At 31.5% G+C, this 16,078-nt stretch overlaps 1 protein-coding gene across 1 annotated transcript in view; it reads right to left on the bottom strand.

The window, feature by feature from the left end:
- The window catches only part of LOC129950720 (tyrosine-protein phosphatase cdc-14), a 55,949-nt gene that overhangs the window by 18,409 nt on the left and 21,462 nt on the right, over positions 1 to 16,078 (bottom strand). The window contains exon 2 of the mRNA XM_056062642.1: positions 1,415 to 1,644. Within this exon, the coding sequence (XP_055918617.1) occupies positions 1,415 to 1,469 (55 nt within the window). The 5' untranslated portion in view covers positions 1,470 to 1,644. The remainder of the gene's footprint in view (positions 1 to 1,414; positions 1,645 to 16,078) is intronic.

Raw genomic sequence — 16,078 nt, 5'->3', positions numbered from 1 at the left:
TCCTTTTAATCATTTTGGTCAACAATGATATTTTTAGGGAAAAATCATGTATTTGTCAAATTTAAATTTGTTTGTACTTATTTATATCAATTTCACGAAAGGTTTTTTTTTGTTAAACATTTCCACTATTTTATCGATTACATATAAAATAAACAAATATTAAGCTATGTAATTAAAAAATATTTCATAACAGCTAAATTAAAATGGTAATGTGGAAACTATTTTAATTGAAATAGTTGGAGGCGACACATCAAACTTCACAAGACAAAATGTCACCTGGTGTGAAATAGAAGAACTATTTTTTGGATGACATCTAAGCTTAAAGCGGGATTTCAATTTGTTATTGTGACGTAAATAAATAAATGTTTTGATGATTATTGGGGGAAAAAACACGGTTATTGGTGTAATAAAACATGACCGCTGACTGAAATTCCTTTTTTTCTAATGAAGAAATGTCAGAACTATAGAACAAAATTCGGGAGCCTACATATCTGAACTATCGAAAAAACGTTAATTTAAATTGTTTGAGTTATTAGTGTCATCTATAACATTTGAAGTTGTATGGCCTTATTTCCACTTTATAGAAATGTGGTCAATCATGTTGACCGTTTAAGGCTATTCGCAAGTGAATGACTTCCAGATCAACGACCAACGAATCATAGTCTACATTTTCACGAAGTCTACAAAACGTCAAGTTTAATTTTTATTTTTGACTTTATTTAATTTTATTCAATTTTACATTACAATTATTTAAAAAGAGAAATATGATGACATCAGATAAATTGCTAAAGGTACGTTCGTAATAGGATCCCTTACGAATCTACAAATGTAACATGTGAAAGGCAGTACTTTAAGAACGAACCGAAGACAAGGCATAAAAACATTGTCTAAATTATTTATTTTGAAAGAAATCAATGTAACCCTACCCTCAGCTACTGTCACTTTGCTTTGAAATAAATAAATAACAGATGACTGCTAAATGTCATTTTTACAAAGTAACGATTTTAACTATAGCAAACAAACGAAACCGAATATATTCTATCGATTCATTTATAAAACCAATGTTTACTTAATTCAAATCACTTTTCATAAATTTAAATATACAAACAAAATATCACTGCAAATAATTTAAGTGACATCACTTCTAAGAGAAAACAAAAATAATCCAATTATCTATAGATTGAGTTTTGTGTATGCTCATATAATGGGCTCGTCTATAGTAGTTTAAAGATAAACAAAACACAACAAACAAAACATTTCGCCTCGCAGTTTGTTTACTCTCAAAATCACGATACAATTAAATTTTAATTTGGTAAACAAAATATTAAATTCAAACAAAAACACAAACACACTCACTAGACGCACATATCTATGTTTATATTTAAAAAAGTATAAATTATTAGATTTAACTTACTTCGTTGGATTTCTGAAGCCGATGCCAACAAATCGCTGTTATCGTCGTCTATCATTGTTGTTGTCGTCGTTGAGTCCTCTTCGTCGTCGTGGTCGTCGTCGTCGTGCTGCTGGTACGTTGGAGTCGTCGTAGTCCTGAAACTCTGGTATCAAAATTATAATTCAAACACTGTTACTGATGGTCGGAGCTGTCGGCACACTTGATTTGAATTTCAAACGAATCCTTTCACTCTGAAAATAAACAACAATATATTTTACTTTAAAAAACGAATACACAGAAAAATTTTATAAATGGAATATGCAACTAGTGTGAAAACATTCAACTAACAACAAAACTGGGTCACGTCAGATTGAGAGCTGTCCACTGTCTAATGTCTGAATGTCTCTCTAACAATCCAACAGACACAGATGATGATGTGAAAACTCACAATTCAACGTGCAACTCAGTGTATCAAAACTCCCCGTTTCTCGACGTCCGTCGCGTCGTCGTTGAAGTCTCTAAGTCGTAATTCATAATTCCAGATGAGGGATGAAAGAGTCTGTATACAAGAGTATAATTTATAACAACGAAACGGGAGAGGACACAAGTTTTTCCACCCACACCACATGTAGCTAAATGTAGAATTGTAGACTTACGTCGCACATACATAATAACGTATATACATAGGTAGGTATATTTATTTTTGTATGCCTTATTAGGTTCACACTGGATTACGAATCACGAAACATTTCACTCTGTTTTAACGCTTAATAAAAATCAACATTAGAGACACATCCATATGAACACTCTTATACGTCATACGTCATCCGCCTGCCAACTCAAAATATCTACTATAAAAAAATCTATAATATAGACGACTCGACTACAATATAGGGGAACTTAAACGATAAAAGTCGTTGTAAGTGTGACCATTTAAGTTCTTTTTTGGAGTGTTTAGCTAACGGTATATAGATGAAGATGCATTTAATTGTGGTTATTTGGGAAACTTTCTGTTGAAAATCCTAATCAGAGCTTAGTTTTGTATTTAATTGGGTTTTCCATGGGTAAAATAAATCAATTTATTTTTGATCTCAATCTGTCAAAACAAAAAATTTCCCCTGTTTTTGCATTGCGTGGGGCAAAATACATTTATTTATTTTTGGTTGAAGATCAAATCTGCAGATCTGAATTTTTCGCAAATTTAACCCTCTTGGCTCTAATACTAATACAATTATTAAAAAAAAGGTTTTCCTGGAAATTTAACAGCTCTATTAAACTCGTTTACACCTACACGAAGTTAAACTAGTAAAATGACAAACAAATTCCAATCATGTTCCATGGACTACAAACAAAAATCTATTTTTAACGGAAATCTAAATTGACCCATGGAAAACCTCATATTGTATATGAAAGAAACAATTAAGTGACAGCAACCATATTTTATTTTGTGTGTTTGTTAAGCCGTGTTTACATTTAGATTCTTTTGAGACGTAATTTTACTTTTAGTTGATAGTTTAAGAGATAGGGAAGTTTTCTAAATTTGAGTAGAAGAATTTAAAAGAAGAATTTAAAAAAAATTATCACAACTCCTCTCATAATGTACAGATTATGCAAATCACAAATGAAATTCACTAGTTTTAGTTTTCATAACGGGGAAGCTTTTTTTATTGGAACATAATCTTCTTTTTAAAAGATATAAATCATAAATAAATTGAATTAATCAACTGATGAGCAGTGTAAACTCTCCATTGACTTATTTTATCTATTAAAACCCAACTATAATAGACTTAACCAAAAGTAAGCTAATGTCAAAACCGAACGAAGAGTTATCAGAAGTTATCGTTAAAACAAAAAGTAACCATAATGATTTCAAGTAACTTAAGAAAATGTTGGGTTGAAATGCGTTTCAAATTTGACATTTGCTTAAGCTCGAGCCAACGAAACTGAGCATAACGTCTATTATGGTTAGTGACATAAATAAGGCTGCGTATTGGTTCGTTCCCTTAAGCTGGCTTAAGCTCGGTTAAGTCTATTATAGTTGCGCCTTTAGTAATTTGAGAACTTTGTTTCAATTTGGATACATTTCAAAATGTTAAAAATATCATCGTTGAATGATCACCATTTCTTGACACTGATTGTTTTTGTCAAAATGGGAACGGTCTTGCTGAAAAAAAAACCTTTTTAACCAAATGTCATTCACTTTCATCAAGCTAAGTATTCACGATTGGAATACATATATCCTAATATATGCAGATTTTTTGCAAAACATTTTTAGCAAATTTCTATCAACCATGTAAAAAACACCTAATTTTATTTGTCAAAAGCGACAGAAAAATGGGAGCTAATCGTCGGCCAATATTCTATCAAAAACTGGTTTGAACTAGTCTAAAAATCAATTTTTTTGGTATTTACAAACTAATTGGAAATTGGATGATGTTCTTGCTAACAACATCATACACATTTTAATTAGCAGGAAACAACAACAACAGTTTACAAAAGGATTTTGAAAGAAGTCATACAAAAAACCAAGAACAACATGTTACAATTTATCTAGGAGATCGAGACCGGGCGATGTTTGTGGGATGCAGGTTGTGCGGAGCATAAATTATTTAAGAATAAAGTTTGGCAAGACGTTGGCGACGCCATTAAGATGGCCGGCAATAAATGTAATGTAATCTTTTATCTGGCAAAAAAATTATCTACCAATTGTTTGTTTCCTAAAGTCTTCTGTCAACAGAAACTAATATTTTTTCATTAGAAGACAAAATATGTACGCAATTGTCAGTCGATTTTGTACCAAAAAAATTGTCTAATATTTGGCCGAACTGTTAAAAGTCTTTTGATAGCATCCGTATTACCGAAAAGTTTTTAATTGATAGAAAATTGTAAAGTGTCACCCAATTGGATGATATTGAAAGACTTTTGAAACTTCGGTCATTATTGGAAAATCTTCAACTGTGTATACTTACGAGTAACTTAAGTCAATAACAATGGAAAATTCGCAAATTAAGACTTTATATCTTAGATAATTTTGTGAATTAAACGTGAAGCACGTGACATCAAAGAAAAAGGTGTTAAATCACAAGATCTTGGTTGCCAATTGTTAAAGCCTGTATCGTTCTTTCTTTAGAAATGACGTAGTTTGTACACTTGCCAACTGTCAAAAGATGACAGTAAATGCCCGAATGTCTTGCTATTCAAAATTATATCCCTCAATGGAAAAACACTTATCTTTATCGGTGTTCTTTTGCCCAATCTAGGTTGGGTACCAATCTCAATTTATTTTTCCTGCACATATTTGAAGTAAATGACATGAGAACAACGTTGGTCACCCTTTTTTTATACGATACGAAACACAAAATCTGAATAAATTTCTTTAAATAAAAATTGATAGAAAAGAAGAAAAGAGGTAAAGTTCAGTGATGGAATTTCAAAATATGTACATAGACTAATTTAAATTCGATATATAGAATATGATTATGTTTAAATTGATAGTGAGTGAAAAGAATATTAAAATTCAATTTTGATCATAATTTGATCACAATACAAAAATTAATTTCGTTTATTTCTTGTTTCAAATAAGATTTTAAAAGTTGCATGCAACCTACCATCCACACGATGCGATGACATGCAATGTTGTGAGTGGTCAATCCATTAACAAAATATAAAACATATACTTTTGTTTTGTGGCTGTAGTTTTTAGTTTCTTAATTAATTTCAAATATTTATAAGTAAATAATAATTTTCGCTTCATTAAATTTATCTTTAAAAAAAACTTCAACCACCGAAGCATACCGCCTTTAAATGTAGGTATGTTTGCTTTTGTTTTATAAATAGATAACAAAACTCTTTAAATATTCTTTTTATTACTTTTTTAAGCCATTGGGCATAAGTTCATTGTACTGCGACTAGCTAAAAATCTTAAATCATGTAAAAAACAAAAAAGGTGATGGTAACAAAACAGAGGAAAACCGTATTTTATCAGAAAGATTTAAAAACGGTGGTGGTGTTTGACCTGAAAGATTATTACAAACCAATGAAACAAAAGATAAAAACGATCTAATAGTGATTTAGATAACAAGTATTAAAAAAAGGGAAATAAGTCTTGAAATTTAATTCTGGGGAAATAAAAACAGACAATGAATGGTTTAAAAAAAAAGATATTTTGATGTAAACAATGCATAACGAAACTTAACACTCTAGCTGTCAAATATTATCCGTGTTTTTTGACATTTCAAATAAAGTATAGTGTGAAATTACCAAAAATTAACGATTGGTTCAATGAAATAAAATTATAAAAAAAATGGAGACCACAACTAAAGTCTTTTTTTGTGTTTTGAAAATGAAGAATAAGAACTGAAGAAAAGGGGTTTGTTCGTAGATTTTTAAGCTAAATTTTGCTGACACTAACTTTTTGCAAAATAACTGTCGAACATTACAGCTCATGTCTACTTCCGTATAATTAAACAACTTTGTTGAGTCAGCTTAAAAAAACAAAACTATTTGTTTATTTAGTTTTACAAATTATTATAAAAGAAAGATTACAATGACGCACAGGGAACTAAAACATCGATTTTCTACTAAACAGTGTTGAAAACTAATATGCAAAAAAAGAATTGAATTTCCTGATCTTTATTCTTTTTTTTAAGACCTGCCAACATATACTTTAGGTTATATTCTGCAAGTTGTCATACTTCAGTTTAGATAGATTTTAGATTGATTTATTTCTTTTAAAGTAATTTTGATTACATATTTAACATTAGTTATTTAGCCCACAATCCTTTTATGGTATGGCCTCAGATGGCAAGTAAAATAATATTTTCTAAAACAATTTATAATGATAGGTTTTTTTTTAAGAAACAATTTTTATTTTTAAATAATTTTTTAGTACATCGGTTGGGTATTTTTTGTTTTTGGTAAACTTTTAGCAGCTTCCTTACAAAATGCATCAAGCGGCTTCCATTCCTCACATCTATTTAAAATATTTGTTGTTCTCTCTAATGTTATTTTGAGCTGTCGAAAAAAACCCTTCTTATCTCACTGGGAACCGGGCAATGCTATATATATTGCTATTGCTATAAAATGGAATACATCCTCTCGGGATCCAAGGTTTCATAAAGTGCCAAATAAAGGAAGATCATCCCTGTGTCGTTTGAAATTCAAGTTAATCAGTTCTCCTCTTGCTCTAAAAATGGTTGATATGTTGAAAGTACTACTTTCATCTCGAAAATAATTGGATTCATTTAAGTCGTAATTAAGTGTTCAGTAATATCGTCTATAAAGAGATGACTGCGTTTGCTTTTTATGGCTCAATCGCAAACACGCTTCAGCTTCGGCTTCGTCTGCGTTACCTGCTTTAGGTTGCTTTGAACGACATTTCTATTATTTCATCCCTCCAAAGAACAAATATTTTGTAAGTTGAAAATTCTTAAAGTTGTTGAGCTGTCAGAAAAAGCAAATTTTCAGATAATTGAACTAGAGCTTCCGTTTGGAGTCACATTACGTTCTTTTCCTTACGATTTTCAAACGAAACGTGTGGTCGAAGCTCCATTGTGATAGCATGCATTGAAATCCTATGGCTGAACTCGTTAACGTCAGGCGAAGCCGAAGTTGAAGCGTGTTTGTGTTTCAGCCATTAAACTTCTCTCTCAGTTTCTCATCCAGTCTTCTTATGAAAACATACAAATGCTCTCTTCAAAGCATTCATATTAGCAAACGTAACATTTAGATTCAGGTTGTGTCTTCTTGCCAAAAGTTGCCACTTTTTGTAAAACAAATATTTGGAAGAGATAGCAACCGTTACAACAAGCCTAGTCAGACGGTTAGATGGCTGCGACATTGCTTTCATTATATAATCAAAGTGAAGCTTCAAGTTTGCAGTAAATAATGGCGACAATCCCGTTTCTTATAAAAGCTTATAGTTTGGACAGTTCGAAGGGAGTTTGAACAATCTCTTGAGAAAAAAATCTAAGTAATTTTTCAACATCTTCACTTTGTTCGTAACCTCAAACCTGAGCAGCGTAAAACATGACTGATTTAGAAGTCGCATGAAAATGTTTATACTTTGTACTTAAACTAAGTGTACTCGAATAAATACAGGATTTCCATGTAGAGTTCAGCGCTGTTTTAGCTAACTGAAGCTTGTTGGAAAGATGACTTTTCAGAGATAAATTTGATGATATTTTCATGCCAAGATCTTCGTACTTCTTGACGATTTCAATATCTTTACCAGAAAATGTCCAGTTTTCATTTTGGGGTATACCGTACACCGGCCTTTCGAAATATCATTATTTGGACCGTGAGATTCCATTTTGCTCAGTATTCTTCAACGTCCAAAATCATGCGACTTAGTCCTTGAGCCATGTCCGATAAGAGAACAATATTATCAGCATACATGAGCACTTTAATTCTCCTGCCAGCCCACAAAATTCCACTGCAAAGCACATCATTCAGAGTGTCAAGAAATAGAATGAACAAAAGAGTACTTAGAACACACCCCTGTTTTACTCCCATGTTTGTTGGAAACCATTCCAAAAGTATCTTTTCATTTCAAACTGCTGATTGTGTATCCGCGTAGAAGAGTTTTACAATATTTAGAATCTTTGTGGACATTCCTATCAATGACAATTTGTAAAATAGTGACCTCATATCGATAGAATCAAAAGCTGCTTTAAAATTGACGTTAAAAGCATACAGTTCCTTATGTTGGTCCTCGAACGATTGCGCAATATTCATTAGAGTGAAAATCTGGTCGATTGTTGAATGATTTTGCCTAAATCCAGCCTGAAAATCACTAAGCAGGTTCTCCTTTTCAGCCCATGTTGTAGGTCTTGTGAAAAGAACAGTTCAGGAAGGAAATTCCTCTATAATTCTCGGCTAAATTTATGTCACCCTTTTTATGTAATGGAAACAAGCTTTCGGAAGCCTTGTGGTAAATTATTGAAGTTAAATAAGTGATTAAAAGAGTAAGTCATCATAATTAAAGCCTCTTCTGTAAGACTCTTGTAGCATTCAAAAGGTAATCTGTTATCCCCTGGAAAACGTTCATACGGAGTTGCACCATAATTTTGTAGGAGTATACAAAAAATAAAAACATGTTTTAACAAAAAATATTAAACAAAAGTTGAGTCGTTGGGCACTACTTTCACTTAATTTTTTATCTGCATAGATTCTACTGCAAATGTTGTATTTATTTGTTATTCATATAAATTTCAACTTGACTCCTATTGTGTTACCAGAGCTGGCAACACTCAAGCTAAAAGCCCTAACCCATTGATTTCAACCGGAAATACAGCGAAACAAGAAACATCATCGAATATTTATTATAATTAATAAAGTTGATAAATAAACCGAAAGATAAGGTTTAAAGTTCAAAATTGTAAAAGAAAAACATACACGTAACATTAAAAATAAATTAAATACAATTTAACTAAATGAAATGTATGAATAAATTATAAATTTTTTAAATTAAATTATAAATAAAACTACTTTTAGGATTTAAAGTCCTAAAACAAGAATTCAAGACTCTTTTCTTCGTGAGGGCTATAATCACCTGCTTTTCTGATTTTTACACCTATTGTAAACATCGCCTTCAAAAGATCAATTTTTTAAGTTCCATCGAACATTTTAAACAGAACCAATTAATTTACAGGAGTAAGCTTGGTTTTCAATTTTACAGCACCGTTTATAGCCAGAAAGGATACTAATCAAGAGGAACGGTTTAAATCGTCAAGAATGTCAAAAGTTTGAAGATAGTTTGTTTGCTAACGTGTGTTTTTCAATCCGGAAATTTGGTGTTTTTGGCAGCTATAATTTGATTTCTGCTCATTGCATAAAATAGACTTACTTCTGCCTGAAATCCTGGAAAGGAGTTAAAAGTGGTCGAAAATTATAGGCTTTCCACACCAAGTCCAAAATATGGTTTTCGCACAATTATCGGTTTTGGTCGAAAACCTACATCGTAAACTCAAGTTTTCCCATACATTTTTGGTAAACGACAAGTTTTCGTAAACCACAAGTTTTATATAAACTTCTCGAAAACTAGTTGCAATTCAAAATTGAACTAAACAAACAAACCTTTCGAAAAATTCAGCGCTCAAATAAATGTAAACAAAACAGCTGATGGCTGCTGTCAAAACAAATATTTCATTTTGAAATAAATTTGGTCGTGGTAAGTAATATTATTTATACAATTACCTTACCAAATAAGAATTATTGCTCTGGTGGAGCCTATGTCGCAATGGGCTAGGAAAATTTGCGCCAAAACATTTCACAATGTGGGAATCGTTGTTCCAGTAAATAAAACCACAACAGGAAAAAACCAAAAGGCCATAAGGACCTACACGAAATCGTTCAGAATCTTCTCAAACACGCCTATAAGTCACTCGGACGGCCACAATATAAGGCTATTCTGAAGGGACATTTGGCCAACAGAAGCAATAGTCATAAGCTCAGTATTCTATCATAGCACAGAAAAGGATTATGGACTTAAGGGTGTCGACGGCAAAGACAATTCCGAGACGGCGGTTGGTTAGATACTGGGAGTTTTTTGTATATTTGTATCGAAGCGTTTGTTAAACCACTCAATGATGGGATCCCATTCGTTCTTTCGAGCCCGTATTGATCTTTGTCTTCCTGAAAATCAACTTCATAAGGACCTACATAAGGCTAAAGTTAAAAATGATTAAGTATGCACCACCAGATCCTTTAGTCATCAGCGTTTACTTACATTTTATGTTTTCAAAAAGTAAAAAGTAAAAGCATAAAATATTTAAGCTCTTCTTTTCTTTCGAAGTCCCAGGATTTGCAAAAGAAGACGACGTTTTTTTTATGATAGAGGCTTGAGGTAATGCAAAAAGTTTAACAAAATCTTCATATTTGCTCATTTTTTTTGTATGTATTAAGATCAATTTAAATTGGTTAGAATTCTATTTATTTTTAAAAATAATTTGAGAAGAGCAAAACTTTTTACTCACAAATTTTTTCATCAATACAAAATTTGACAGCCGGTGTTAAATAAATTTAAATGTCAAATGAAAACGTGTAAATGTTCAGTGTGAACGATTTTCGGGTTTTCGATAAGTTTTTGCCGAAAACCCGGTTTTGGGTTTGGTGTGAAAAGGCTATTAGTCGCGACTGGGTTTTATTCGAGCCATCCCTGGCAGCCACTTGCCTGAAATTCTAGGACATAAAATTAAACTAGATACGTTTTATTTTATCTTGAAAATCACACGTCTAAAAAAAACATCCCATATAAGAGTATTTCGGACTCCAAATAGATCTGTAGCAGTTTTGTTTCTTTGTGTGAAAAAAGAACTCTTGTTTTAGGGACTAAAATTGTGAAATATAGCAAGTTTACACTTTAACATTTTGTCTGTTTAAATGTTGAGTTATTTAGCTTTATTTTTCCGTTTAGTACTTCAAAGCTTAATTTTAGAAATGATTACATAAACTGCCTTTTTCTTTCTTTAAATAAACAATTTGAAAAACACTTATGCAAGTAATGAAAAAAGTTCAGTACAATACTTAGGTATTCATTTAAACTCTATTATTTATGTGTAGAACCTCCATACATCGTTCTTTTTTAAACAGTTGATTTTTATTATGATACGTGAAATACCTTAGCAGAAGAAAAGGAGTTAAATTTATATCCAAAGCCATCACGCTACCACCAATAAGCCATTTGATAAAGGTAGCTACAACATATTATAGTAGAAGCTACCTGTTACAAAAGGGCAATTTATTTATAGGCAAAACGAATAGAATAATATAATTTATGCACAAAGGTGTCTACTGTATTTATACAAAATAATAGGTTAAAAAGCTCCATATCCAAAAGGAATGATGGTTGATTGAAGAAGAAGAATTATTTCCCCTATACGAGTACAAAAAGCTTGACACGCTATACAACATACTCCTGGTCTGGTAGTACAATTTTTTTGGCTGCTAAATGAAAATTTTAGTTATTTTATCGACAATATTTATTAGCATATGGAATTCAAGTGAAAGAACATTTATTTGAATTTTTTAAATAATTTTCTAAATGTATTTTTGTTTTGTGTTTTTGGCACACAATTAATAAATATTTTCAAATTACTTTATTAAGTTCGTGTTGATTTTATTACCCACAAATATTAGAACGAACACAATTGACAGATAGTTTTCGAGTATTCCTTCCAAATTAAGAAATATAGCAATAAAATATCTCATAATCACCAACCTTTACTGTTTGCGTCCAAACAGTTCTCAATCTTATATTTTTTATAGAAAAATTGACATATGTTACTTGAGTCGTAACATTTTCATTGAATGTAATCAGAAACAGACGAAATGTCGGGTTTCTAACAACTCTGAATATACATAATTAGTGAACGCACCCTTTCATTATTAATCGAATTGTCATTTTCAATTTACTTAGTACACTTAACATAGGGTCCAGTTATGAATCATTAAAATCGATCCGGGAAAATTTTTGAAACGATATTTGACTATGTTTCCCTTTAATGAAAATTATTTACTGATCGATCGGAAATCATCCAAAGAATTTTTTTAAGGAAAAAAAGTGTAATTGCGCATTTGTTTTTCTCTAAAAAATTAATTTCCTGAACAGCTGATACTTTTATATTCAAAGGTGAAATGAATCGTTCCACTGATTTGTGTTCCAATTTTACACAATTCCAATGACAGATTTCTGTCAGTAAAAGTTTTTCGGTGGATTTCAATCAGCAAATTTTTTTCAATGACAGAATCTTTTAATGATAGCCATAAACGACCTACCAAGAAAATTCCAATGATTGTTTTCAATGATGAAAACCAATGATAGCTGTAACTGGCGTTATAAAGCGTTTTATTTAAGCTGAGAGGAGAGCTTCATTAGATCTCTCCGAATTATTTATGAAACACACTGGAAAACTGTCAATAAGAGACATAAGACATATTTGCATTCTTGCGAAAAATTTCATTTTATTTTTTGTTATGAAATTGCATGCATTGCAATTGTCAAGCATTCGATTAATCGATAACTCAGTTTATCATATGTTCGATAACTTTATAGAATTCTGCATTAAAAAAAAAAACAATTGTCAGCAAATGCGAAAACGTCAAATGTATTTACAAGCAATCACAACGATTACACATTTGACGTAAGCAATTCTATACGTCAAAAAATGACAATAGTACTATAGAAACTAAACACCATTTTAGCATCCCAATTTTGACAGTTCCTGGTAGCAAAACTAAGTAACTTAAAGTTATTTTGAGAAATTATGTTCCCAATAAAAGTGACTTGATGCAAATGTTTTGTTAGATTAAGTAACTTTAACTTTAACTATACATAATTTTCCATCAATGAGAACTTATGTAATAGACTTTATAATTGATTTAAGAACTTTAAATTAAAAAAGACAAACAAATCACGAATTGATACCTGCAAGAGGTTAAAATTGAATTTTTTCATTTACTGTATTTTTGATTAACTAATGGATTGAGTTCCTCTTATATGTACGTTCATATGCAGTGGGATATTTTTCTTTAAATCAATATGCAACATACACTTAAAAGTTTTTTCAACCATCATCAGACTTGGCTAGTGGCGTCACCGTCAAAGTCGTCGTCGTCTTCTTTGTTGTCGACATATAATAAAAAAAAAACTAAGCAACAACAAAACGTCAAAATATGAGAAACATGCCCTAACAACAAAATCGAATTCATAATGCGCTTCTGGGTTATGGCTGTTCATTTTGAAAAATAAAAAATATGCACTCGAGAAACGACCCAAGCCAACAACAAAAAAAAACCTTGTTTTCAAAATCACTCCCTAGAGCCGGAGAGGGTCGATGATGTGGGCCAAAAGTTTCGATCGGCACATAAGAAAGAAGTAGGACTAAATAAAAATCCATCGGTATAACATGAATGTTAGGCCAATGAGACCGGTGGCGGCGGTGAACGGTTGCGGGCAGTCGCTCGTTGGAATGGTGCTAGAGAGGCAGCTCTTCAGTGTGTAATGTGGTGTAAGAAATAGAAAATAATTTACTCAAAGTTTTCATTTTTAACTTGAGGCGGAATATCTAGGAAAATTAAGGGCATGTTGGGGAGTCGTTAGCTATCGATTTTGACATTTCTACTTTCATGCAACGGTGTTTTTAAGATTGTATTCTTTTCGTTTACATTCTTAAGGACAATTCACATGGAAACGACCAACGAATGAACGAATATTCGTCCACCATGACATTTCTCCCATGGCTTGTTTTTATTCGTCACTACAGAATACAGATGTATAGCAAACAAGTGTGGATCGTATGTGGAACGCGAATTGAATTTGACAGTTCGTTACAATCAGATTGCAATTCGCGACGACGAACGATAATGGCAATGAAAAAGCGAATTTTATTACCTTAAAATTAACTGAAGCTATATTTCTTCCTCTTTGTTTAAAATTTTAACAGAATTTAGGTTTATAAATTGTCGAACATAACATTAATTTATTCATTCGTTGGTCGTTGGTAGCTTTCATGTCAATAGTCCTTTATCAAGGTTTTCTTAAAAAATGCATTCTGAACGTTTTAAGCATATTGTAATACATAGATTAGTCCACTTCTAGCTTCCGGTTTATTTAATCAATAAAAAAGGACATCAGAGTCGCAACAATAAAGTATCTTGCACATGAGCTACGAACTGCGAACTGTGGATGTTCGCATATTTTGACTTTCACATGAGCTTTATTTCTATTCGCAGATAGCGACGAATTGTCAATTTATAATTACACTTTTCAACAAACAAAACAAGAGTGGTATAATTTTGAGGTTAAGTTGAGCGCGAACAATTTATTCGTTGCAGTGTGGATCGCATGTGGAACGCGAATAAAGTTTGACAGTTCGTAGCAACCACACTGCAATTCGTTGCTACCAAATTGTTTTTACAAAATTGTCTTGTTTAAGCGAACAAAATGCAAATTTTATCATCCTAACATTAGTGTCAATTGGTTTCTTATAATTTAATTGTGTTTTTGTTTGAAATTGACTTCTTGAAATGTGTAAAATCACGTTTGTTCGTCCATTCGTTCATTCATTGTTCGCTCTCATGTGCAAGGCTCTTAAAGAAGCAGCACGTTTATTGTTTTCAACCACTAAACTCAATTGTTTTGAAAAAAATGGATGCATTCCATCCTCTAATATTTGACACATACATTTAAAAAAAGGTTTGTTTGTTTAGAATTTTGATAAAACCAAAAATCCTTATACATTTTGACGTATGGTCAAATTTACGCGACCTGGTTTTAAACTTTATTATTCTTTTTATTAAGTTATACGAAAATGATAAAAATAGAAAGAAAAACTTCCCCATTTTGCTTTGGAAAAGCAATACTCGTGTATAAGAAAAAAAATAGTTTTGTCCACCTTTGAATTGTTTTATTTTCTTTTTTTGTAAATTCATTTCTTCGCATTCAATATCATCAAAATAACTGGACATTGTTGTATAAGTATAAAGAAGGCGAAAAGAAAAGTTAAAGAAAAGCAACTGTGTACACAGAGAATATAGCAACACACAATAGAAGCAAAAGGATAAGACAACACGAAAGATTCGGCTCGTCTTAGAGGCAACTATATGCACAGCACCTGCAGGTGAATTGTTGTTGTTACATATTATTCACGTGCGCGTCAAGTGTTTTAAAATAAGTGGGGACATTCAATTGGTGAAGGTTTAAGGTTGGTGGGGTAAGAAGAATTATACACTCATAGTATATATAGCTCAACTAAATAAAGATGTCCTTTAATAGAAAGAACAATGACTTTGAGATGAGAAAATGTATATGTACATTATGGTGTGTACCGTTTGTATATGAGATTTGACTTTGAGTTGCATTTTGTGTGTATATGTTTAAAAGTCATAGAATTGTTGTTGCGTCAAACAATTTTGACAGCTATACAAATTTTGAAACAACAGTAGATTTGTATTTCCACATAAAAATGCTTTCGCATTTCTTTTTAAAGAATTTTTGATTAAATGCTAACTTCAGTAGGAGCTGATTACATCATTAATTTAACTGTAGCTATCTGTCAAATTAGCTTTAACTATTTCGTTATCATACAAATTACCCAATACAAAATTCTGTTCCTTTAACTAATACTTATATATTTTTAAAAAGATTTTGAACTTTTTGGAAAATCTGATTGAACTGTCAAAGAAGTCAATTGACTTTTGGTTTCAGTTTAGAATTTTTACTTCTTCACACGAAATTCATTGAAATTGACAGTTAACTCACTTGTTCTAAGGCGTTCACTGTGAATGTTCATACAAAATATACAAAATCCAATCTCTGAAAATAACACCCTTCACATAGCACATTCAATCCGGTCTATTACTGACCTTTATAGATTAATAACTTAACAGTTTTGATAGCACTGCAGTTCCCACGAGGTATAATAAAAGTACCTACGACAATTACAAATATAAATATACATAAATGACTTGATTATGTGTGTTATAGGCATTTTGTAGACAATACTATTCAGCATTCATCATAGTCTTATCTGCACAAGTACAATACTAATTCCGGTTGAACTCATCATCGTCATCATCATTGCATCGTTATTTTCGTACACTACAGAATTTGACATTTGACTTTTGACATCTTGATGTCAAAAAGTAAAGAATCTCTTCAAAAAGATAAAGAAAAATCATCTAAAT

This window comes from Eupeodes corollae, chromosome 3 (assembly GCF_945859685.1).
Source record: "Eupeodes corollae chromosome 3, idEupCoro1.1, whole genome shotgun sequence".
In the NCBI taxonomy this organism is placed as follows: Eukaryota; Metazoa; Arthropoda; class Insecta; order Diptera; family Syrphidae; genus Eupeodes; species Eupeodes corollae.
The sequence above is the reverse complement of the archived record's forward strand: the minus strand, read 5'-3'. Positions and strand labels throughout refer to the sequence as shown.